We start from the raw sequence: 26,846 nt of genomic DNA, 5'->3' as shown, positions 1-26,846 counted from the left end.
ATATGGATTTGAAACTGTGACAGGCCAGCTGGTGTAAATCAGCTGTAGCACTATTGAAATCAAAGGCTAGATACCCAGTTGATGAAAATCCGCCACAGCTCCTTTGTAGGGCTAGATCCTCTGTTGGCATAAGTAGCCTTAGCTACCCTGAAATCAATTTACATCAGCTCAGGGCCTGGCCCTTAGTTTTTAGTCTTTGCCTTTGGGTACCTCTTAAGCAGGGTTGGCTCCAGACCCCAGCGCGCCAAGCGCGTGCTTGGGGCGGCGTGCTGCGGGAGGGCGGCAGGCGGCTCCGGTTGACCTCCCGCAGGCGTGCCCGCGGAGGTTCCGCTGGTCCCACGGCTTCGGTGGAAGCGGATGCTCCACCGAAGCTGTGGGACCAGCGGACCCTCCGCAGGCACGTCTGCAGGAGGTCCACCGGAGCCGCAGGACCAGCGACCGCCAGAGCGTCCCACGCAGCATGCCGGCCTGCTTGGGGCGGCGCAATTCCTAGAGACGCCCCTGCTCTTAGGGCATTAAAAACCTGCGGCTGGTCTGTGTGATCTGACTAGGGCTCATGGAGCTGAGGCTAGGGGGCTGTTTTACTGTGGTATAGATGTTTGGGCTCTGGCTGGACCTTGGATTCTAGGATCCTGCGCGGTGGGAGGGTCCCAGGGCTCAGGCTGCAGTCCAAGGCTGAATGTCTACACCACAGTTAACAGCGAACTCTATGAGCTGGAGTCAGCTGGCATGGGCCAGTTGCAGGTTTCTAATTATAATGTGGACGTACCCTTAGTGACCAACTTCAAGCAGCCAGGGCAGCCTGAGCTGTAGGTTCCTCTGGTGGCTGCCAAGAGCTGCTGATGTAATGCAGGTTAAAACAACAAAATCTCTGCTCATCCAGAGTTAAATATGTGGAACTAATGAAGGAAGAGGCTATTCCAGACCAGCTGTGGCTCGGGTGCCACTGGGCTCTGAGCTATTCTAGATCACGTCTCTGCTACAAATACACATTTTATTCTGCAAACACCTGGGGACATCCTGGAACCTAAGCTCAGCCTTATTTCTAGCCAAGGGTCCTTCCAGGGAAGCTGCCACCATGTGAGATCCAGGGCAGGTGCTGTTCCCCCTCTGTGGGGTTAAGCTCAGCTGGGGCAGGTGATTTGCTCTAGAGGTGAGATCAGAGCTGGGCTCACAGCCCAAGAGACTGGATTCAGCTATTTAGCAACAGAGCAGGGACATCTTGTAGTGACCCTGTCAGAAGCCTGCACAAGCCAGTGTCAGCTCTATAGCTGCCTGCAGGGAATACATCACATCTCTCTATGTGAGACAGATGCATGTATATCTATCATTCTCCACAGAGATAGAAAGAGAGTCATGTACCTTTCTTTGCTATTTTTCTCACTGTCTCTGATACTATGGGATAGTATTAAAATGGAAAAAAGTCAATGATGGTTCTGAAGGAGATTAGAGAGATACAATGTCACATAGGAAACCGTCAGTATGAAAGTTTTAGAGTTCACTTAAATAGCTGAAAGCTAAGAAATAAAAATGATGACACAAGATGACAAAGCGCCAGGTTTAATTTTTAAAGCAAATTTTACTTAACATTTTCTACTGATGCCCAGGCAAATTTCCGTCTATGCAGAGCCCTTCCCTTCTATGGTGACACTGAATACACGATGTCAAGTAACACACAGACTGAAACAATGTTAATCTCAGCTTTTGCCTTTTGGCCCAGCTCCCCAGGGCCGAGCCCCGCTGCCGGAGCCCCGCAACCCTGCAGCCCCGCTCTCCCGGCTGGAGCCTTGCAACCCAGCCGTCCTACTCCCCAGCAGGGCCGCCCAGAGGATTCCGGGGGCCTGGGCTCTTCGGCGGCGGGGGGCCCCTTCCATTCCGGGACCCGCCCCCGAAGTGCCCCGAAGACCACGGCAGAGGGTCCCTGCTGCTGAAGTGGGACCCTCCGCCGAAGTGCAGCCGGTCTTCGGCAGTAATTCGGTGGCGGGGGGTCCCCGCCGCGGGTCTTGCGGCACTTCCGCGGCAAGTCCCAGAATGGAAGGGCCCCCCACCGCTGAATTACCGCTGAAGACCCAGCTGCATTTTGGTGGCGGGTCCCACTTCGGCTGTAATTCGCCAGCAGAGGGTCCTTCCGCCTCGGAGCGGAAGGACCCCCCGCCGGCAAAGTCTGGGAGCGGAAGAAGCTCTGGGGCCCCGGGCCCCACAAGAGTTTTCCATGCCCCCTGGAGCGAGTGAAGGACCCCGCTCCAGGGCCCCCGAAAAACTCTCATGGGGGCCCCAGCGGGACCCGGAGCCTGGGGCAAATTGCCCCTCTTGCCCCCCCCTTTGGGCGTCCCTGCTCCCCAGGCCGAGCGTGGCGAGTCCCGCGGCCCCGCTACCTCGGCCGGAGCCCCGCAACCCCAAGTTCCTGCTCTCCCCACCGGAGCCCGGAGGCCCCGCTGCCCAGGCTAGAGCCCCGCAGCCCTGCTCTCCCGGCCGGAGCCCCAAAAACCTGCAGACCTGCTCTCCCGTCCGGAACCCGGAGGCCCCGCTACCTCGGCCGGAGCCCCACAACCCCGCATTCCCGCTCCTTCCGCCGGAGCTCCGCAACGCCGTGGTCCTGCTCTCTGGGCCGGAGCCCAGAAGCCCCGCTACCCAGGATAGAGCCCCGCGGTCCCGCTACCCCGGCCAGGGCCCCTCAACCCCGCAGCTCCGCTACCCCGGCCAGAGCCCCGCAACAACGCGGCCCCGCTACCCCTGCCGAGCGCGGCAACTCCTGCGGTCCCGCTACCCCGGCCGGAGCCCCGCAACCCCGCAGCTCTGCTCTCCCGGCGGGAGCCCCGCAATCCCGCGTTCCCGCTACCCCGGTGAAAGCGCGGCAGGTCCCACGGCCCCGCTACACCGACCAGAGCCCCGCAATCCCACGGCCCCGCTACCCGGGCCAGAGCCGCGCAACCTCGCTCTCTCTGCCGGAGCCGTGCGGCCCTGCTACCCCTGCCCAAGCCTCGCAACCCCTCAGCCTCGCTCTCCCGGCCGGATCCCCGCAATCCCGTGGTCCCGCTCCCCCGGCTAGATCCCCGCAACCCCGCAGCCCCGCTCCCCCGGCCAGAGCCCCTCAACTCCTCAGCCCCGCTCTCCCAGCCGGAGCCCTGCAACCCGGCAGCCCCGCTCTCCCTGCTGGAGCCCCGCAACCCCGCGGTCCCGCTCCCCCGGCCAGAGCCCCGCAACCCCGCATCCCCGCTCCTTCGGCCGGAGCTCCGCAAAACCTGCGGTCCCGGTCCCCTGCCCCGAGGGTGGCAAGTGCGGCTGGCCCGCTCCCGCAGCCGGAGCCCCGCAACCCCGCGGCCACGCGGCCGCGCTACGACAGCCTGAGCGCGGAAATCCGAAGTGTCGCCCGCAGAGCACATGCCCCATGAATCTGGCCCCGCACTGGCTAAAGCCAACCCTGGGGCTGCGAGGAGGTTTAAGTCCCTGATCCCTTTTCAGGCTTCTTTGTAGGAACAATGAGTTCACAGCCAGCTGGTGAGTGAAAGGACCCTGCTCTAACTCGCTGCAGACTGTCCCTACGCACCCTGCTGACATGCAGTAACAGTTGGTTACAGCACTTTGATCCAGTGCTCTTTGAAACAGGACAAGATCAGCAGGGTCATATGGACAGTTAACGCACTGGCTAGTGCAGTGTAGATTCACATCCCAGCTTGCCACAAAATAAATGTTCATGTAGACAAGCCCATAGTCCTTTACATCCCAGCCAAGCCTGCCCAAGGAGGGGAGCAGGGAGTGCCCATTTGTGGGTTGGATCCCTGGCTGCTAGAGAGACCCAGCAACTCAGGAAATCCAACAAATAGACATGGAAATGGCCGCTGGATAATACAGTGATTGATTGACGGATAATGACCCATGATTCCTCAGTTCTGGAGGATCAAAGCCATCACAAGCTGGGAAAAATTCCACAGAAACTGTCACAGTAAGTTTGCTATTTCAGTTACATACGATACAGTTTTAACATATAACACAAATTTAAGTATATATATATATATGAAAAACAAGTGAGACTTCTTAAGACTTTTGCTATCAACCCTTTCAAGCATACTGAGCCTGATAGATTTTTTTTAAGCAGAAAAACAATTGATTTTTCAAGAAGTCCCCCAAATCCCCAAATTGTGGGGTTTTGGCAACCAAGAACCAAACCTATTCAGCCACAAATGGCTGAAAACTGAACATTTTCAACCATCACTCCTCCCAAAAAAAGGAGTTTTATTTTTTCTGTGTATCTAGAAAAAACAGAAATCCTATTTTTGCTTTGCATATCTAGATCTATAGATATGCGAAAATAGGATATATATGCAAAAATAGATATAGATATAAATGTATATACATACACACAGAGAGGGTAGCTGAGACTTATTTGGAAAAGATGTTGGCTTAAAAACTCGATTTTGCTTTCAAATGAATGTAAAGAGAAAATTTGTGGCACCTCACCCCATGTTGGAAACATAGCATTAAGTTCGGTTGGGGAACACTAATATTGTCCAATGACACCATTATTTCAAAACCATTCATTTTATTGCAGCCATTTTCATTTCGATTTCAGAGGGAAGCTGCAGAATGGCAAAGCTGAGTAGCAGCAAAGCTAAGAGCCCACAGAATATGTTCTATACACACTAGCACTTTTACAGTCAAGGTCAGAGTTGAACCAGGCAGCCAAAGTTTGACCCTGCCTGGGGACATACAAGGGGTAATGAGTCTAGAAACCTGATCTCCTGGTGTACCTTCATAGCCATTGTTCAGCACTGCCACCAGCGGAGTGCAAAATGCTGTAAGTGAGTGCACAGAACATACACATGGTAAGACATAGACTATTCCCCACAGAGCTCCCAGTCCTAGTGGACCAGGCAGAAAAAGGGAGGGAGGGGAAAAAGAGTTACAGGGAGGGGAAGTTACTGGCCCAAGGTCACACAGCCGGTCAGTTTAAGATTCAAGAAAAGAATCCAAAGAATGTCTTGTAGCATCAATAGCTCTTCTCCTTCCCTGGTGTTTACTCATCTTGGACCAGATCCTCAGATGGTGGGAATGGCCAACGCTCCATTGACTGTAAGAAAACTAGGGCAATTAACACTCATGTGATAAGGCACCTGACAAGTGAGCTGATTGTCAGAGGTCAGGAGCACTCTAATCCTAACCCTTGTCCTTCCTTCCACAGGGGCAGCACACAATGAACTGAGAAGGATAATGTCCAACCACACCACCGTGACAAAGTTCCGTCTCCTGGGATTCTCTAAAACAAATGACAACAAATATAAAACCCCAAACTCTTCTTTCCCAGGCAGAGCCTTTTTCCCCCAAAAGGAGAAGAACCAAAGGTTCCATGAAGTCCATTAGAGACCTTATTATAGCTATTGATTTTGTGTGCAAGGTGCTTAGGTAGCATGATGATATAAAACCCTTAGATAGATAGATAGATAGATGCCAATTTTTCTGTTCATGATTCTCTCAGTCTAGTTGGTCTAGTTGCAGTTTTAACAGAGGTGAAGCTGTTTATGGGAATGTGTCAATTTCCTCAAAACATTCATTGGAAACCAGGTGTAGGAGAAGGAGAAAGCCCTTACACCAGGCTCCATGTTTCAGGCTAAGGCCTAAATAAAAGTCATGCCCTGCTGATGTAAAGCCAAGTTAGCAAGAGTCATGCTCTGAGCAAAAATCAGGCCTTGTTACAAAGCAGAGGCCTGCTTGCAGAGTCACTGTCTGGTACGTGAACTTGGCAAGAATAGGGCTAGTGCTGCAAACACAGAAACACTCCAAAGAAGTGCTAGGCACAGTACACGCTTCCCAGAAGGGCGGTATCAATACACCCCGATACCAGGCATGGTATAAACACACTCCCTGAAAGTGATACAGGGACACACCAACCCCTCCTAAGGATAAGGTCAAGATGACTGGATGATGGATAGAGATGTTTTGATCGAACCAACAGGTACAAGGTAAAAGGTGGTAACTAAATACATCAGAAGGGCAATATGTAACTTGTTTGGATCAGTGTATAGAAGTGGGGTCACAGAGGTGGTGTCTTTGTCTGGCTGAGGGGGGAGAAGAAGGCCCATTGTAATGGGCATACAAGCATTTTGGGGAGGGTCAAAGGTGTGTGAGTGAAGAGTGGAAGTTTCCGTTGCAGAGTCCGAGAGGCCGAGGGGGGAAGAAAGAAGAAGAGCAGAGAACGGGTTAACTCGACACTGCAGCTGGCAAGCTCAGTCTGAATATAAGAAGCTGGCTCCATCCCAAGGCCAGCTGCTACCTGCCAAGACAGAAGGGGGAAGTCCACCCCCGCCCCCGGACTAGCCGTGGGAAGGAGAGTTGCTGAAAGAAATGCAGGGGCCTAGGAAAGGAGCGCGATGGCAAAGGCCAACCAGGAACAAACAGAACTGTCTCACAGCCCTGAAGCTGATGTATTTTGGGGAAAGCTGAGGAAGCCGCGGAAGGCTGGTTTGAACTGGTACACAGAGCATGGAGAACAAAGGTTCCTGAAGGAGACGCCCCCAAAAAGAACCCAGGACTTAAAAACCCTCCTGAGAGCTGAAGCAAATCGGAGAACACAGCGGATTCTTGGATGATCTGGGCCCAGGACAGCACTCCCATCCACCTTTCCCCCCTTCTTCTTCTCTTCTTTTTACGTTACACCCAGGCTTGGCCAGCTTTGGGTTGGGCATATGTGAATATGAAAGTGGGTTAGGACTTGGGGCATTAATGTTTTCTTCCTTCCTCTGAGTGACGTGGAAGCATTTCCAGCACTCTCCACTCTTATTTTATTATTTTATCAATAAAGCTTTAAAAATGTAGACACTTGGTGTGTGCTTTGTCATCTCCTCCCCAAAAGATCCTGTGGCCCCAGCCAGATCAACTGTGGGCCCTGGGCAGATTAGTAATGAAAATCTGTCACAAGAACACAGAAACAGCCAACAACTGACAACACCAGACAGGAAGTCAGGACATCTGGCTGGCCAGTGCATCTCCCCTTGGGATCCTGTCACTCCAGCTGCCAGCCAACCTGCTTCACAACTGCCTGGCTGCCAGGCTCACGAATCCTCAGCAGTCCACCTCACAGGGCACTTGGTAGGTGGGGTTTGCCAGGCAGCTGCCTCCCCAGACTAAAGGGGAGAACGCGTGACTGCCCCATGTTTATCCCCAGCCCCATGACCCCTCCTGCCCCCTGCACCCATCCCATGGCCACAGCACTCTTCCCATCCCATTTTAATTGGGGGAGGATGAAGGAGGGAAGGCTTCTGCCTATGAAAACCTGGCTGGGACACTCGCTTTCATATACACACTCACCTCACAAGGGAGAGCAGCGAAATGTTCCGGAGGGAGGCACGGGGAGAGAAGGACAGAGCCCCTCTCCTTCCCCGCCCCTGGCAGGCCAATCTCGGGTGGCACTTGACCCTCATACCTCCCCTATGCATCGCCTCTGGCAGGATGGAATTTCTGGAGAAAGAGCCAACAGCCCAAGTTGTCATGGCTTGGGCTGCTCTGAATTAGGGAAAACAGGGACTCTCACAGGGCCCCCAGCTGTTGGCTACAGAGTCACTAGCTTTGTCCCAATGAGGAGTTAATTATTTAGACAAAGTGGAATGGTTCCAACAAGAAAAACGGGGGAAAAGCCGAAGTCTTTTTCCATCCTGATGTTTAGGACACTTGTCTGGAAGGAGGGAGAGCCAGGTTCAAACCCCTGCTTTTGACATCTAGAGAAAGGTCCCTCCTGGGGCGGCTATAGACATGTTTCTGGTGAGTGCTTCCAGGGCTTCTATATGTTTTATTGAAAAAATTAAGACTCTAGACACTTGGGCTAATCATCTGACCACGCAAGCTTAGGGTGAGCAGTGAAAAATAAAATAACAAGGGGCTTTTAGAAATCTTTCTGAATGAAGGCTGGGATATTTGAAAAGGTCTCCAGGATCTAGGTGGGTCATACGCATTGTTCAGTCAATGGGAGTTGGGCACCTGATTCTTTTAAGCCATTCTGACAACCCCTGTCACAGATCACAGCCTAGAGTAAGAATCCACTGTATTGTTCCAGACTCTGGAGCACCCACATTCCCTTTGTTCCCACTTTAATTGCACAAGCTGCAGGTCCCTCCACTGGGCCAACCCCGTTCCTGGTGCCTTTCCAAGAAAATCAATGGATATGAACCTAGGATAACTTTGGCCCATCCTGATAAGATGTTTTCCAATAATTCCTCTGCTAATTCCCAGTGGGGATAATCACAGCTCTGCACTCCTCATGGGGATTTCCTAGGGGATTCTCCTCTCAGTCTGATTGCTTTGGTTGCTATCAGTACCTGAATCCTCGGGCTGATATGTCCCTTGAACACCATTCAGAAGCTTAATGCTGTGACAAGGCCTGAGACTAGACTGTGCCCCAATAAGGAATCATTAGAAAGCAGGACAATCCCTGGCCTTAACTCCCACTGGACGTGTGAAAGGACATGACGTCTCAGTTCATATCCCATTTCCATGTAACTGTTACAGACATCTCAGCAGGAAGGGACAGGTTGGCTTGGGAGATAAGAGATGAAGCAGTTGCTTTCATCTCTAGACCTACTGTCCCAACCCAACCCCACTGAGCAGTGGTCAGATCCACAAAAGGATTTAGGTACCTAAGTCCAAAATTTACATCCTCAAAACCTCTGCTCAACTGCTGCCTAACCCTGTAAGTGCCCATGGTTCCCTGGATACAGACAATTACAGTCTCATGCTGCATGGGTTTGCAGATGGTGACATAGTGGCCATATAAACCCAAGGTTTGTTCTATTAGGTTCTTTTTGCAAATCACAGGCTTAATATTTCTGAAATTCAGGAGAACCCCAGGCCTTGGAAGCTAACAAGATAGAGACAGAGCCAGGATTGCAAAAGGACTTAGGCACCTAACTGTTCTAATAGGTGCCCAGTGGGATTTACAATTCACCTAAGCAGACAAGGTGCCTAACTCCTATTGAAAGTGAACAGGACTTAGCCACCTAGCTCACATTGGAGCTTTGATAAATCACACTAGGTGCCTGTCTCCATCTTTAGGTGCCTAAATGACTTTGTAAACTCAGAAGATGGGCTGGAATCAGTAAACACTGCAGGAGATCCTAAGACTTGTGCTATGCAGGGGTCAGACTAGAAGATCATAATAGTCCCTTTTGGCATGGAAATTGATGAATCTGTTAGTATGTAGGCCTGTTAGCCTGAGATAGAATTTTGGGTTTTGTTTGACTTCTGGTACTTTTATATTCTTACTAATATGTGTGAACAAAGACACTGTGTTTTGCATTTCTAACAACCAGATGGGGCTTACAGTACAAGGAGAAAAGATAAGGGATATGGTTAAAATGTTCCTGGGCATGGTGGGAGTGTAATATACGAGCATACTCTGGAAGGCTGCCTGGCTCCTCTCTCAAGCCAAGGTCAAGAAACCAATTAGGAGGGGCAAGCAGGGATGTGGGGGGAGACATAAGAGACACTAAAAGCCAAAGAAATGCCTGTTCCTGACCAAAGCAGAACCTCACTCCTTTCCCCTCCCGTGAGATACAAAAGAGGTGGTACCAATGCCCCCATACTCAAGACCCTCCAAAATGAAACATGACCATAGATGGTAAGAGGTGGGACTGAGGGTGTGCATTGCAGGCATATTTGGGCCTGCTAAAAAGGAGGGGACCAGGAACCTGGGGACAAAGGCTCTGCGGCGTCAGAGCCATGGACATGCTTGCTTGAAACTGACCTCAATAAACATTGGTCTTCTGCTTTCTGTCTGCATGATAAGAACCAGGGGAAGGGGTGAAAGGAAATCCCCCAACAGAATCAATTAATTTTTGCCTCTGGACCTATGCTTCTGAGCTGTGTAGGGCTCTCTCACAAGCCCTTCTGAAATAGACACAGAAAAATCCCACATTATAGGTCCTTTAATTCCAGCAAAGCTCAAAGCCATCTACACACAGCTGGTCTACAGAGAGAAACAAGTTTGGCACTAGTTCTGACAGTTCAGTCTCAGAGTCCGTGTTGGCACTTTGGGAACTATAGCAGCATAGACAAGGTTCCATAGATGTGCCAGAATAACCCTGTAGCATAGACACAACCAATAATGAGGGATGGGGTGTTAATAGGAAAATCACCTAGCTGAGCAATGGCAGCTAGATTGAAGTATTCTTCCATCGACCTTACTATGTGTACACCTGGGCTTAGCTTGTCATAGCTATGTCACTCAGACCTTTTCACACTCCTGAGTGATGTTGATCTAAATTTTAAGTGTAGATCAGACATAGGTGTAATATAGCTGCCAGGGCATGTCTGGGGCACTAGATGCCTATATAAAACTCCAGTTGCCCCAACAACTAATTAATAATATACTAAAACCTCTGAAACATTAAAATAATCATTCAGTAGGAACTCAAGCCATCTGGACATCTACAGAAACTCTTTTCCCTCTTCATCATTGTTGGAAGCAAAACTTTAACTCTCTCAGAACACCCCACCAAAGAGATGATGACACTGATATCTCCAGTAGATGAAAAAAAAAACCCACCTTATATCCCCATCTACTGAAAATATCCCACCCTTTTAAACCTCTCCCCCCCAAAAAAAACCCACCTGGAACAAAGAAACAAATCAACCAACCAACCAACCAATGAAACAAAACAAAGAAATAAGAGATAATCAAGGAAACAAACAAAGCCCCTCATGTCCTAGGTGGAATTCCACCCCCCCCACACACACACACACACTCCAAAAGAGATTCCAGGAAGTCCAACATGATTTAGCTTTGGCTACTGGTTTTATCTGCCAGGCACTCTGATAGCCTGATGGAAGCATAAAACTGATTAGATAGATAGATTCATTCTGATCTTCTTTGCACTGCTATAATTCTACAATAACTTGAGTGCTGTTGGTGTAGATTTTACCACTACATAAACTGATTGCATGATGTGTTTTCATGGAAGAAGACATTGTCATCAGTTGACTATATCTTAGAATATCAGGGGTGGAAAGGACCTCAGAAGATCATCTAGTCCAACCCCCTGCTTAAAGTAGGGCCAATAACCAATTTTTGCCCCAGATTCCTAAATGGCCCTCTTAAGGGCTGAACTCACAGCCCTGGGTTTAGCAAGACAATGCTCAAACCGCAGAGCTATCCCTCCCCCACCTCTTTGTTGAAACACAGCATGAAAACTTGTTCAAGGGAGAAAGACAGCTGTTTTATTCCTGGTGAGTAACCTCCACCTAGTCACTTTACTCAGGGCAGCTTTGGTGTCTTTGTTCCTCATGCTATAGATTATCAGATTTACCATTGGAGGCACCACAGAACAGAGAACACCCACCACAAGATCCAGTTCTGATGCTGAGCTGGAGGAGGGTTTCAGGTAGGCAAAGGCAGCAGGGAAAAAGAAGGAGATGACAATGAGGTGAGAAAGGCAAGGGAGGAAGGCGTTATGCTGGCCCTTCTCAGAGGGGATTCTCAGCATCATAGTGAAGAGCTGAACATACAACACAATTATTAAAGCAAAGCAGATTAGAAATAGGGATACACTAAAGAAAATAGCCCCAGTTTTACTGAGGTCTGAGTCAGAGCAGGCGAGCTTGAGTGGGGGATTTCACAGAAGAACTGGTTCATGGCATTGGAGTGGCAGAAGGGTAACCTGAGGATGTTCCCAGTGTGCAGTGAAGCATAGACAATACCAGTAATCCAGGCACTGGCTGCCATTTAAACACAAACTCTCCTATACATCACTCACTGCTAGTGCAGTGGTTGGCAGATGGCGACATACCAGTCATATGCCATGATGGTGAATAAGGACATATTGGTCACAGTGAAGAAGCCAAAGAGAAAGACTTGGGCAACACATCCAGACTAAGAAATCAACCTGGTGTTCAGTAGAGAATTGACCATGGACTTGGGGACAGTGACAGAAATGGATCCGAGGTCTAGAATGGACAAATTCACCAGGAAAAAGTACATGGGGGTGTGAAGGCTGCAGTTAAGGGCTACAAAGGTGATTACAAGAAGATTCCCTGTCAAGGGTGTCAGATACATCACCAGAAACATGACAAAGTGCAAAATCTGCAGCTCAGAGAAACCCAAGAGTAGGAACACGGTCACGGTGGTTCAGCTGGACATTTTCCTTCTCAGTACATTGTGTGCTGCCTATGGAGGGGAGGACGGGACAAAGGTGAGGATGGAGCAGTCCTCACCTCAGACAATCACACACCCAGTCAGGTGCATTATCACACGAGTGTAAATTGGTAGGGTCCTGTTGATAATCAATAATTGATCATTAATAATTAATTAATAATAAGATCTTCTCCATAGTTCTCTGCAGATGGGCTCTACCACCTCCTCATTTTTAAGGACAGTTATACCCTTGTTACCCTCATTGTGTATCATTCTGGTCCTTAACTATTTTCTCTTTTTGGAACACACTTCTTATCTGAGGCTATTTCCAAGATTCCCTGCTCCATTGGAACTTTCCAACTCTCTCGACATCTGTTGGTGAGTCACTAAGTATGCCCTTCTAAATAATAATAATAAAATAATTAATTGGAGATACATCAATCTCCTAGAACTGGAAGGGACCTCGAAAGGTCATCGAGTCCAGCCCCCTGCCTTCACTAGCAGGACCAATTTTGCCCCAGATCCCTAAGTGGCCCCCAAGAGACATGTTGATTCATTTCACATCTAATTCCACTCTCTGGCAATCTGGTTCAAAATATGTTTGATAATATGCAGTATAAATATGGAACAAATTACAACCCCAACCCAACAATCTTAGGAACAATAGTTGTTCTATTGTGATGATAGAGAGCCTATTTTGTGAGAGGAGACTAAAAGAGTTAAGTTTGTTTAGCCTAGCAAAACACAGGCTGAGGCAGGATATGGTCGCTCTCCATAAATACTTCAGAGGGACAAACACCATGGAAAGAGAAGGGCTACTGAAGATAAAGGACAATGTTGGCAGAAGAACAAATGGGGAGAAACTGCCTGTGGGTAAATTCAGGCTGGAGATGAGAAGAGGATTTGCACCCATCGGAGGAGAGAGGGTCCAGAACATCTTCCCAATAAGAGCAATGGGTCAAACAACCTAAGTAGTTTTAAGATGGAGCTTGATAACTTTATTGCCAGGTTTTGTATGATAGAGTTGCCAGTGATATCAGGGGACTGGATCTGATGGCTCGGGTCATGTCTAGTTGTATGTTCTTATGCTAAACAGCAGGCTCACAACTTGGCTAGGAAACTGAAATTCTAAACCACTGGTATAGCCTGATTCCCTCTTCCCATTGAAACAGGACATGGGCGCGCCCAACAGCCGAAGTGGAAGCTTGTCTGTGAAGATTCCACCCAATGTCACATTGATGGCCTGCTGCTCGGCTGCACACTGATTTATGGCATCCTCCGCTGCACTTCACTATCACTGAAATAATGGGCTGGTACCATCCCTCTACTACAGCAGTGTTGTATTGTTTCCCTCTGTGCTGAGCGGGTCAGTGGCCCTCAGGAGACTTGGGTTCTATTTTTGGCTCTGTCACTGAGCTGCTGGGCCAATCACTTCCCCTCCCCATGCCTCTCTTTCCCCTCCCTCCATCTCATTTCTCCACCTTGTCTAGGAGGACTGTGAGCCCTTTGGGGGATGGGCCGTGTCTGATTATGCATATGCTCCATCTTCAGCATTTGTGCTCAGCTAACAACAGTGCTCTACACAGGATAGACTAAAGAGCTTAGTTCCAATTCTGTTAACCCCTTATTTGTCCTTGGGCAGGATACAGTTAGACAGAAATTGTCTGCTTGGTTCAAATCTGTCCCTGACTGTAAAGGTGCCAGCATGTATAGAACATATTCTGTGGGCTCTCGGCTTTGGTGCTTTGCAGTTTTGCCATCCTGCAGCATCCCTGCAAAACTGAAATTAAAATGGGTGCAATAGCATGAATGGGCTTGAAATTATATTATTGGACAATATTAGTGATCCCCAACCTTGTGGAAAGCTAAGCTTCCAATTAGGGGTGATCAGAAAGGTTCTGATTAAGCTGTTTTTAAAGGAAAATTGGGGTTTTGATTACATTTCTAGGTAAAGTCTCAGCTATCCTTTCCCTCCCCCAGCACTGTGTGTGTGTGTGTGTGTGTGTGTGTGTGTGTGTGTGTGTGTGTGTGTGTCAGAAAAATTGAAAACATATTTTGGGGGACATTATGGTTGAAATTTACATTTTCATATGACCCACATTTGGGGTCCTTTAAGCTAGGTGTTGATGAGATATAAGCCATGAAAAAGGTTTCTAAGGGTACATCTTCACTACCGGCCGGATTGGCGGGTAGCAATCGATTTCTCGGGGATCGATAAATCACGTCTCATCTATACTCGATATATCGATCCCCGAACGCGCTCCTGTCGACTCCGGAACTCCACCAACGTGAACGGCGGTAGCGGAGTCGACATGGGGAGCTGCGGACGTCGATTCCGCGCCGTGAGGACGGTAAGTAATTTGATCTAAAGTACTTCGACTTCAGCTACGCTATTCACGTAGCTGAAGTTGCGTATCTTAGATCGATTCCCCCCCCCCAGTGTAGACCTGCCCTAAGTGGTGGTGTGTGTGTTGTTGGGTTTTTTTGGAAGGGGTGGTATTTTTGGTTTTCGTTTTTCATGTTGGGTTTTTTTTTTGTGCAGAGCTAGAGGTAAAATAATTGATGTGTTGCAGTTCAAAATGCTCTTGATCTGTTGACTTTTACAAAAGGTAGTTCATAACCTCCATAAAAATCTTTGGGGAGACCAAATTGAGAATGGTATTTGAGAAAATGTACATTTTTAGTGTGCATGCACCAGTGCAGAAAAATGGCTAGAAAGTTTCCATTCCCAGCAGTTTATATTCTTTAAAGCTCGACTCTTGTAGGTGTTCTAAAATCTGCTTTGCTCTGAAGTTTGGTGAGCCACTTGCAGGCATGGGGTAGCTTTAGTGATCTAAATTTGGGGTCATTTCTCTGCAGGTATCCTGTGTTTTTCCTCCCTTCCCCCCCAAAAAAACCTTTCCTTCTGCTGTCTTGCATTGTTAAACTGAGAGGTACTAAGGACTGGATGAATCACAGAACATGTTGAGATGGATACCTGTGAACTCGCCCTTTATAACTAAGGGTAAATTAATCACAAGTCCCCACCCACAGCAAAAGGAGTTTTGGACTTAGTGACAGGGAGTTACTAAATTTGTGAAGACTGGGTGACAATTTTATTTTAGGGGGAAGGCCATAGAAAGAGAGGGTGCTGGTCTTCAGAGGAAACTGCTGGAGCGTCCATCTCCACCACCATCCTATCCACCTTCACACCCATAAAGGGCTTTCAAAAGGTCCCCCCAGTCCCAAATAAATGAAGCAAACTCTGACAGGCCAGAACCTCAGCTGGTGTAGATATGGAGATATACCTATCTCATAGAACTGGAAGGTCATCAAGTCCATCCCCCTCTGCCTTCACTAGCAGAACCAAGTACTGATTTTGTGCCAGATCCCTAAGTGGTCACCCTAAGAATTGAATTCACAACCCTGGATTTAGTAGGTTAATGCTCAAAGCACTAAGCTATCCCTTCCACAGACCTTGATTGAAATCAAAGGGCCAGGTCATCAATTGCATAAATAGCCCTAGCTACTCTGAAATCAATTGCACTGTATCAATTTACACTATCTCAGGACCTGGTCCTAAATTTTTAGTCTTTGCCTTTGGATACTTCTTAGTAACCAACTTCAAACACCCAGGGCAGTCTGAGCTGTGGGTTCTTTTGGTAGCTGCATGCCAAAGGCTGCTGATGCAGTGGAGGACAAAAAATTCTCTTCTCCCCTGGTGGTAATCATGTGGAAGGAACAGGCTGTTCCAGGCCAGATGGGGCTCTGGTGCCACTAGGCTCTTAGCTATTATAGGTCATATTTCTCTGATGTATATATATATATGTATTTGATTTGTCAAATACCTTAGCCAAACCTGCCTTGTTTTTAGCCAAGGGTCCTTCTGGGGATGCTGCCATTGTGCGTGATCCAGGGCAGGTCGTGTTCCCCCTCTGTGGAGTTAGGTTCGGTTAGGGCAGGTTGTCAGGGTGGCTTGTTCAGAGGTCACATCAGAGCTGGGCTTACAGCCCTGGAGACCAGATTCAGCTATTTAGCCCCAGAGCAGGGACATACTGAGATGTAGCCACCTCTGGATGCTCCACAAGCTGGTATCAGCTCTAGAGTTGGGAGGCGCTTTCAGCTCTGATCCCATTTAGTCCATCACCTCTCAGCCAAGCCTGCCCAAGGAGGGGAGCAGGGAGTGTGCATTTGTGGAGTCGGTCCCTGGCTGCTAGGAACTACAGAGAGACCCAGCAACTCAGGAGAACCAGTGACAGAACATGGAAACTGCTGCTGGATAATGAAGTGATGGCTCCATGAGAGAGATAAGCTGATAGACTGTTGTGCATGGAAATATATAGATACATAGTGGCCAATAGTTTCTAGTACTGGAGGATCAAATGCATCACAATTTGGGAAAAAAATTGTCCAAAGACCAGCACAGTAAGTTTGCTATTTCAACTAAATATGTTAGACTATTAATGTACAGGGCAAATTTAACAACATAAGTGTGAACTGCAATTGAAACTCTTTACGATGTTTGCTATCAATTCAATCAAACAAATAGAGCTGGTCCAATTTATTTATTTTATTAGAAAATGTTGACTCTTCATAGAAATCTATAAAATCCCTAAATGTTGGGGTTTCGGCAACAGAGAACCAAACATTTTGTGCTGAAAACTGAAAAATTTCAACCAAAATCCCCCACAAAGAAAAAAAATCAGTTTTTGGATAGATAGATAGATAGATAGATAGATAGATAGATAGATAGATAGATAGATAGATAGATGAGACCTTGCATAAAAAATTGTTTAACTGAAAACCCAATTTTTCTTTAAAAAGAGTTAAAGCAGAACATTATTGACCAGGGTAGGAAGTACTAATATTGTCCAATGATACCATAATTTCAAACGCTGTCATTCTGTTACATCCATTTTTATTTCTGTTTCAAAGACATAATTGCAGGATGGCAGAACTAAATAAACAGCAGAGCTGACACCCAGGGAATATGGGCTGTACCTAATAGACATACTAGCAGCTTGAAACTCAAAGTCCGGGTTGAATCAGGCAGTCGTAGCCTGTCTATCTGGACCCTGCCCAAGGACATGGAGGGCACATCTACAGTGTAGCTGGGAGCGAGTTTCCCAACGCAGCTAGGGAGACTACACCAGCTCTGTGTTAAACATAGCAGGGTAGATGGGGGCAGCACAGGCAGCAGCTCAGTCTCGCCACTTCAGTGGAAACCTGGCTGGATTTTGAGGCTTCGTAGACAGCTGATGCCCATGCTACCTGTGGCATTTAGGACGCTCAGCGAGTCTGTCCTATTTCCCTAGAATGTGTGAACTGGGCTGTCTTGGAGTTCTAGTACTTTTGTTTTGTGCCCAAGTTTTTCCTCTGTTGTTTTACAGAGTTGAGGGGCTATATTTACTCGATCTGTGGGTTTGGGTTGTAATTTATTCCAGTCTTTAATGCCTTTGATCAAGTTACGTCTTGGGCCACATCCTCAGATGGTGGAAAGTGATGCAGCCCCACGGCTTGTAAGGGCATTACACCAATTGACGCTAGTGGGATAACACACCTGGGTTATGGTCTGATTGCATGCAGTAGTTGTAGCCGTGTTGGTCCCAGTTTATTAGAGAGCCAGGGTGGGTAAGGTAGTCTGTGTGGCTTGAAAGTTTGTCTCTCTCACCCACAGAAGTTGGTACAGTAACAGATATTACATCACCCTCCTTGTCTCACCAGTGCTCTGATTGTCAGAGGGGAGGAGCACTCACTGCTCCTAGTCAATTGAAGTGACAAGCGCTGTGCACCTTTGACATTCAGATCATGGGGTATTACTCGGAAGGTAATTTCCCCTGTCACTCTAATCTTGACTGTTGCTCTTCTCCTTCCCTCCACAGCCATCACACAATGTGCTGAGGAAGAAAATGTTCAACCGAACCACTGTGACCGAGTTCCTTCTCCTGGCATTTTCTGACGTTAGGGAGCTGCAAATTTTGCACTTTGTGGTGTTTCTAATGATTTACCTGGCAGGCCTGCTGGGGAATCTTCTCATCATCATAGCCATAGCCTTCGACCACCATCTTCACACTCCCTTGTACTTCTTCCTGGTCAATCTGGCCATCCTAGACCTCGGCTCCATCTCTGTCACCATCCCCAAACCCATGTCCAATTCCCTCATGAACACCAGGGTGATTTCTTACTCTGGATGTGTCACCCAAGTCTTTCTCTTCATGTTCCTTGGTTCAGCTGATCTCGGCATCCTGACTATCATGGCATATGATCGATATGTCGCCATCTGCCAACCACTGCACTATGAGAGAGTGATGAACAGGAGAGCGTGTGTCCAAATGGCAGCCAGTGCCTGGATCAGTGCAATTCTTTACTCTTCCCTGCACACTGGGAACACATTTGTAATATCCTTCTGTGGAGGTAACAGAGTGGATCAGTTCTTCTGTGACATCCCCCAGCTACTCAAGCTCGCCTGCTCTGATTCAGACCTCAATGAAAGTGGGGTTATTGCCTTTAGTGTATGCTTAGGCTTAAGCTGCTTTGTTTTAATAATTGTGTCATATGTTCAGATCTTCAAAACTGTGCTGAGAATCCCCTCTGAGCAGGGCCGGCATAAAGCCTTCTCCACCTGCCTGCCTCACATTACAGTTGTCTCTTTGTTTATTTTCTCTGGCATCTTTGTCTACCTGAAACCCAACTCCAGCTCAACATCACGTCTGGATCTTGTGGTGGATGTTTTCTATTCCATGGTGCCTCCAGTGATTAATCCAATCATCTACAGCATGAGGAACAAGGAGATCAAAGCTGCCCTGAGGAAATTGATTAGACAGAGGTTATTCATGATCAATAAAATGTTCATCTTTCTCCTTTGATTTTAATTTCCTTCTGTGCTTCCAGGTGTGCAGGAAGAAGTTTTATAGTGGAGGTGCTGAGAGCCATTTAACCAAACTTTATAAACCCTGCATATAATAGAAACTACTTCAAGGCACAGGGTGCTGCAGCACCCCTCACACCCTTAGTTCCACCGCCCATGTGTGTTTCTTTACAAATAAATCCACTGATGACATTTTTGTCTCCATGAGCACATGATTTGCCATCTCTTTATACACAAAGGGGAATTTACATGGGGAAAAATGAAAACAGCACTTGAGTCAGTGGAGCTACCATAACTTTATACCAGTGTGAATAATATCAGCATCTATTTGTCTGTCTATCTGTTTATCTATCACAGGATTGTATACTGCCACCCATCATCATGCTATCTGAGCACCTTCTATATAAAATCGACAGCCATATCAAAGTCCTTAGTGGACTTCATGGAGTCCCTGACTCTTCTTTTTGGGGGTACAAAATTGGATTGCAGTATCAGTGCAATAGCTGCTGGTTTTTTGCTTCTGTCTCTGATTTTTAGTTTATATTTTTTTTACCTAATCGGTAGGTGGGTTTATTTCTTTCATTGTTCCATTGTTTTTAAGGTGGGACTGACTGGGGAGATGGTAAGTGTTCATTGAGACAGCATTGTCAATGGTTTGTTACCTATTGGGGGTGCCCCTACTTCACCTCTTTGATGAGGTTTTCTGCGCGAGTTGCAAATTTTCTTTCTACAACGATAAAGGTGTGACAAGTGTCTGCATGGTTGAGTTCCTATTGAAATAATTACATGAATACAACTGGGGATTTACTGTGTTATTAATGATGTGTTAGGGAACCAAGAGCTTTAGGTAGACATCTTTTTATTATTGTAACTTAAATAAATAAATCCATGCTGTGTCATTCGTGCTATGGTGGGAGAGGGTTGTTTGTTTGTTTGTTTGTTTGTTCAAGAGGAAGCTGTGGGGTATTTCTATGCATATCCTCCAGGAGGCTCCCTACTCCCTGAAATTGTTCTACTCTTTATCTCTGGATCAGAGATCACAGCTGGGGATCCCTGGCTTGAATGGGAGCTTCAGCTCTCCACTCTGCAGCCTGGAATCCCCAAGAGCCCTGGCTCAAGACAGGGCTCTGAGGGCTTCCAGATTCCATGCCATGGAGCTGGGAGCCTGGAATCTCAGTGTCCACAGCTCTGGGCTAACCTTGCCATGCAAACTGTCCTGGGCCAGGAACCTAAATGCTTCCATATTCTCAGGCCAACTGGCTCCTTGGAATCAATGCTGAGATGGGAAGCCTGGGGAGCCAGGGGTCCCAAGAGACTGGAAGCTCCGGGGTACCCAGTCTGGGACAGTTGCATGGCTGGCCAGACCCTGAGCACAGTCCCTAAGCTCATTCCCTAGGCCCATTCCTGTAGCCATTGCTCAGACACCACTGGCAATGACTGTTGCCAGAACCATGATTAACGGCTGCAGGATCTGGCCCTGATATCCCAAATTCAGCCCCGAACAAGCACAGCTTCTCCAAGATGGAGCAACAGTAGGGGTTGAAAAACTATTTCAGATCCCTGCAATAGGCAGAGATAGGACTCTGGGTCCTCAGTGCAGGACACTGTGTCCCAGATCACATGATCTTTGTCAGCAGGACTCTAGGGGCACAACACAAGCCATGTTAGGCAGAGCTCTGTGCCCTGCAGCGGGGTTTGCTGAACAATGGCCCCCCAGGTGTAGCAGCCATTTCAAAGAAGCTGCTTTCCAAATGCTTGAGTTGGATTCTCCAACAGGTCACCAGCCTTGGTGGACATGACCTGTGGAACCTCCAGTGAGATCCTCAGTTTCCTGCCCCAGGCCAGGAGGTGGCAGTGGTGGCTGGTTGTTGTTCAGCTTGGGCCTTAATTTATGGAAGGTTTGTCTGGAGTGTGGTCCAAGCACAGGACTTAGAACCAGAACAGAGTTGCCGTCAGACTCCTCTCTACCCAGGGCTTTAGGCTGTTTGGCCATGTGTGGTGCATCTCCTGTTGGCCATCTCTGTGACTTAGCTCCATCACCTACACAAGGACATGGCACATTGAGGACCACCCAACAGCTTCCATCCTGTGGCCACCTCCAGGACGGATGATGAGCCCTAGACAGGCCATAGAAGGAGACAAAAGGGTGGTAGTCCTCAGGAGAAACTGTTGGAACTTCAGTCTCCAACCTGGCCCTATCCCCCTCCATGCACAAAATGGTCTTTCAAAAGACACCCCTAATCCCAACTAAACAAACTAAACTTTGACAGGCCAAATCCTCAGCTGATATAAATCGGCCATAGCACAATTTAAATCAAAGGGCCAGGCATAATTAGCCCTAGCTACTCTGAAATCAATGGAACTGTATTAATTTACACCAGCTCAGGACATGAGGGTTCTTTTTTAGTGTTTGCCTCTGGCTACCTCTTAGTGATCAATTTCAAGCAGACAGGGCAGCGTGGGCTGTGAGTTCCTCCGGTGGCTGCATTCCAAGAGCTGCTGATCCAATGCAGGGGGGAAAAAACTCTGTTCCCCCAAAAGTAATTATGCGGCATGAATGTAAGAACAGGCTATTCCAGGCCAGCTGAGCTTCTGGTGCTCTTAGCTATTGTAGGTCACCTGTCTGTGCTATAAATATATATTTAATTTGGCAAATATCTTGGGACATTATTTGGGCCTCAGCCCTGCCTTCTTTTTAGCCAAGGGTCCTTCCAGAGATGTTGCCATTGTGTAAGATCCAGGCTGGGTTGTGTTCTCCCTCTGTGGGGTCAGTTAGAGTATATTGTCAGGGCGGTTTGTTCAGAGGTGAGATCATTGTTGGGCTCACAACCCTGGAGACATCACTCAACTATTTAGCCCCAGAGCAGGGACTTCCTGGGCTGAAGCCATGTCAATCTGTACAGCTGGGAGGGACTTTCAGTCCCTGATCCCATTTAATCCTTCACCTCTAAGCCAAGCCTGCCCCAGGAGTGGAGCAGGAAGTGCCCATCTGTGGAGTGGATCCCTGTCTGCTTGGAACTGCTGAGAGACCCAGCAACTCAGAAATCCAGTGACAGAACATGAAAATCAGTGATGGATAGTGCAGTGATGGGTTTATGAGAGAGACAAAGAGATTGTTGTGCATGGAGATATATCGATAGTGGCCAATAATTTCTAGCACTGCAGGATCAAATGCTTTGCAAGTTGGGAAAAACTATCCAAAAACCAACACAGTAAGTTTGCTATTGTCTTTTTTTCTTCATTAGAAAATGTTGTCTTTTCATAGAAGTCTCCCAAATTTCCAAACTTTGGGAGTTTTGCAACAGAGAACCAATCGTTCTCTGCTGAAAACTGAAAAATTCCAACCAAAATCTTTCCCCTCCCCAGAAAAAAATCAGATTTTGAATAGATAGATAGATAGATAGATAGATAGATAGATAGATAGATACTTTCCATGAACATGTGTTTAACTGAAAACACAAATTTTCTTTAAAAAGTGTTAAATCAGAATATTAATGACCAGGGTGGAAAGTACTAATGTTGTCCAGTGATACCATAATTTCAAACGCTGTCATTCGGTCCTATCCATTTTTATTTCTCTTTCAAAGACAGAACTGCAGGATAACAGAACTGAATAAACAGCAGAGCTGATATCCAGGGAATATGGGCTGTACCTAACAGACATGCTTGAACCTTGAAACTCAGAGTCTGGGTTGAATCGAGCTGTGGCAGCCTGTCTGTCTGGACTTTGCCCAAGGACACTAAGGGCATATCTACACCACAGCTGGGGGCATGCTTCCAAACTCAGGTAGGCAGACTTCACTAGCTCATAGCGGAGTAGATGGGACCAGCACAGGGAGCGGCTCAGTCTAGCCACCTCAATACAAATCTGCCTGAACAGCGTGGGTTCGTAGTCGGATGGAGCCTGAGCTGGTGTCCAGGCTACCTCTGGCTACATGGGTATTTTTTGTGCATTAACTTGAGCAGAGTTAGCCCATGTTCATCTACTGGAGCTGGGAAGGTGTTCCCCTCTCCTGTGTAGATGGACCACCAGGAGGTCAATGGGACAGGAATCCAGACCTCCTGGTCTATCACCATATCCCGTGTGCAACACTGCTGCCAGCTGAGCACAGAGTCTGTAAATGGGTTCACAGTGCAGATACATGATAAAACACAACCTACTCCCACAGATCTCATAAAAGAAAACTCAGAGAAAGGTAGGAAGGGGAAACAGAGACATAGGGAGAGGAAGTGACTGTCCCAAGGTCACACAGCAAGTCATTGGCAGAGACAAGAACAAAAGCCAAGTCTCCTGACTGCCTCTGACTCACACAGACCAGATATAAAGTCACAGAGGGAAACGACACAACCTAGCAGTAACTGTGCAATGCTACTAGCCCGTCTTCACTCAGAAATGGGAGTGCTGCTGGGATTGGTGCATTAATCAATTTGTAAAAGCAGCAAAGAGTCCTGTGGCACCTTATACAATAACAGACGCGGCTGCTTTTACAGATCCAGACTAATACGGCTACCCCTCTGATACCTGATATTAATCAATTTGTAACTAAGTGGCAGGTCATCTATAAACACAGTTTGGGGAGGAATTGTTGCAGACAAGCTAGTCTGTCATATTTCCCTAGAAAGTGGGAATTGGGCTGTCTTGGAGTTCTAGTACTTTAGTTTCATGCCAAAGTTTTTCTCCTGTTGTCTGACAGAGTTGAGGACACATCTTTGCTTGATCTGTGGGGGATTTTTGCAATTTTTTCCAATCTTTAATTCATTTGTTTAAGTGATATCTTGGGCCAGATCCCCAGATGGTGCAAACTGATGTAGCCCCATGGATTTTATGGGAGTTATCCTAATTGACACCAGTGTGATAACACACCTGAGTAGTGGTCTGATTGTATGCAGTACTTGTAGCCATGTTGGTCCCAGAATATTAAATAGACAAGGTTGTGAGGTAGTATGTGAGGCGCGAAAGCTTTTCTCTCTCGCCCACAGAAGCCGATCCAATAGCAGCTATTACCTCACTGACCTTCTCTCTCTAGTGCTCTGATTGTCAGCAGTGAGGAGCACTCACTGCTCCTAGTCAATGGAAGGATGGGAGGAGTGTTGTGCACATTTAACAGTAGATCATGGGACATTACTCAGAAGGGAATCAAGGCCATTCTCTCTGACAATCAAATCCTGAGTATGGACCTTCTTCTTCCCTCCACAGCCATCACACAGCGTGCTGAGGAAGAAAATGTCCAACCGAACCACCGTGACCGAGTTCCTTCTCCTGGGATTCTCTGACATTCGGGAGCTGCAGATTTTGCACTTTGTGGTGTTTCTAATAATTTATCTGGCAGGCCTGCTGGGGAATCTTCTAATCATCACAGCCATAGCCCACAACCACTATCTTCACACCCCCATGTACTTCTTCCTGGTGAATCTGGCCATCCTAGACCTTGGCTCCATTTCTATCACCATCCCAAAATCCATGGTCAATTCCCTCATGAACACCAGGGTGATTTCTTATTCGGGATGTGTCGCCCAAATCTTTCTCTTCATGTTCCTTGGTTCAGCTGATCTCGGCATCTTGACTGTCATGGCATATGATCGATATGTCGCCATCTGCCAACCACTGCACTATGAGGGAGTGATGAACAGGAAAGCTTGTGTCAAAATGGCAGCAAGTGTCTGGATCAGTGGTATTCTTTACTCTGCCCTGCACACTGGAAACACATTTGCATTATCCTTATGTGGAGGAAATGTGGTGGATCAGTTTTTCTGTGCCATCCCCCAGCTACTCAAGCTTGCCTGCTCTGACTCAGACCTCAGTGAAACTGGGGTTATTGTCTTCAGTGCATGCTTAGCTTTAAGCTGTTTTGTTTTAATAATTGTGTCATATGTTCAGATCTTCAGATCAGTGCTAAGAATCCCCACTGCACAGGGCCGGCAAAAAGCCTTCTCCACCTGCCTGCCTCACATCACTGTTGTCACTTTGTATGTTTCCACTGGCATCATTGCCTACCTGAAACCAAACTCCAGGTCCATATCACATCTGGATCTCGTGGTGGATGTTTTCTATTCCATGGTACCTCCAATGCTGAATCCAATCATCTACAGTATGAGGAACAAGGAGATCAAAGCTGCCCTGAGGAAACTCATTGGACGGAAGTTATTTACAACCAATAAAATGTCCATCTTTCTCTTTTGATTTTAACTTCCTTCTATCTTTCCTTATAAATAGAATCAAATGATGATATAATTGACTCCATGAGAACATGGTTTGTCATCTCTTTATGCAAAATGGGGAATTTGCCGTGGCAAAAATGAAAACACGGACTCAAGTCAATGGATTTATTGTAAATGCATGCCAATGTAAATAATATCATTGTCTGTCTCTTTTCCTGTGTATCTATCTATCACAGTATTGTGTACTGCCACCCATCACCATGCTATGTTAGCACCTTCTTCACAAAATCATTAGCCATATCAAAGTCCTTAGTGAACCTCAGGGAGTGTCAGGCTCTTCTTTTTTGAAGTAAAAATTGGATTGCAGTATCAGTGCAGTAGCTGTTTGTTTTTTGTCTCCATCTCTGTTTTTCAGTTTTTGGTGGGTTGATTTCTTTTTTTGTTCAAAGTGTTTTAAGGTTGGGAATGACTGGGCAGATGGCAAGTGTTCACTTAGACAGCATAGTTGATGTTTTGTAACCTATCGGGGGTGTCCAAATGTCATCGCTTTGATGGGGTTTTCTGAGCGAGCTGAAAGTTTTCTTTCCACAATGATAAAGGTGTGCACAAGAAGTGTCTGCATGGTTGAGTTTCTGTTGAAATAATTATATGAATAGGGCTGGGATATCATCGTACTTTTATTGATGTGTCAGGGAACCAAGAGCCTTAGGTAAACATCTTTTAATTATTGTAACCCTAAATAAATAAATCAATGCTGTGTCATTCGTGCCATGGTGGGAAAGGGTTGTTTGTTTGTTTGTTGAAGAGGAAGCTGTGGAGTATTTCTTAAAGACAATCAGACAGGATAATGAGGCCAATTTTGATCCTTTTTAAATCACTGGGATTTAGCCACTCACTTCAAATGGATCAGGATTTGGCCAATGGCCAATACGCACAAAGATCCAAGAATGGGCAATGGTGGCCGGGAGAATGTGAGTGCAACAGAGAGGCATGGGTGAATTCCCCATCTCAGGTTGCAGATGGGTATCTGTGTTAGTCTGTATCATCGAAACCAACAAGGAGTCCTTGTGGCACCTTAGAGACCAACAAATTTATTTGGGCATTAGCTTTCATGGGCTAAAATACACTTAATCAGATGCATGGAATGAAAAATACAGTAGACAGGTATAAATATACAGCCTACTGTATTTTTCACTCCATGCATCTGATGAAGTGGGTTATAGCCCACAAAAGCTAATGCCCAAATAAATGTGTTAGTCTCAAAGGTGCCTCAAGGACTCCTCTGTGTTTTCCACATCTTAGCTAATCCTTTGCTAATGCAGAGTAGCTCCATGAACATTGCTGGTTTGATACTAGCCCAAAGACAGAAGCCTAAATTCAATAGTGACATAAACACTGGTGTATGCACTGTTGTTGCAGCCATGTTGGTCACCGCATATTTGAGAGACACGGTGGGTGAGGTAATATCATTTATTTGACCAAGTTCTGCAGGAGAGAGAGACAAGCTTTAAAACGTATACAGAGCTCTTCTTCAGGGCTGGCTATGAGTTCTGCACAAGGTCCACCTTCTCTCTCTAATAAATACTGGTATGAGTAATTTGCCTGGTGTCATATGCACTGACCTGGCATTTCATGCATCATCCATTGTAAAACTAGTCACATTAAAGCTAAGAAAGGATCTCACAAAGCAGGCCCATTATTAGTAATAGAATCCCATCTCTGTGC

The 26,846-nt window shown here is 47.1% G+C and overlaps 1 protein-coding gene across 1 annotated transcript in view; it reads left to right on the top strand.

Moving 5' to 3' along the window:
- The window catches only part of LOC123348040 (olfactory receptor 14A16-like), a 63,716-nt gene extending 38,456 nt beyond the window's left edge, over positions 1–25,260 (top strand). The window contains exon 2 of the mRNA XM_044985285.1: positions 24,160–25,260. Coding sequence (XP_044841220.1) covers positions 24,160–25,143 — 984 coding nt within the window. The 3' untranslated portion in view covers positions 25,144–25,260. The remainder of the gene's footprint in view (positions 1–24,159) is intronic.
- The last annotated feature ends 1,586 nt before the right edge of the window (positions 25,261–26,846 follow it).

The sequence above is a fragment of the Mauremys mutica genome, chromosome 13, assembly GCF_020497125.1.
Source record: "Mauremys mutica isolate MM-2020 ecotype Southern chromosome 13, ASM2049712v1, whole genome shotgun sequence".
Classification (NCBI taxonomy): Eukaryota; Metazoa; Chordata; order Testudines; family Geoemydidae; genus Mauremys; species Mauremys mutica.
Note: the sequence above shows the minus strand (reverse complement) of the source record. Positions and strands in the feature narration are given on the sequence as shown.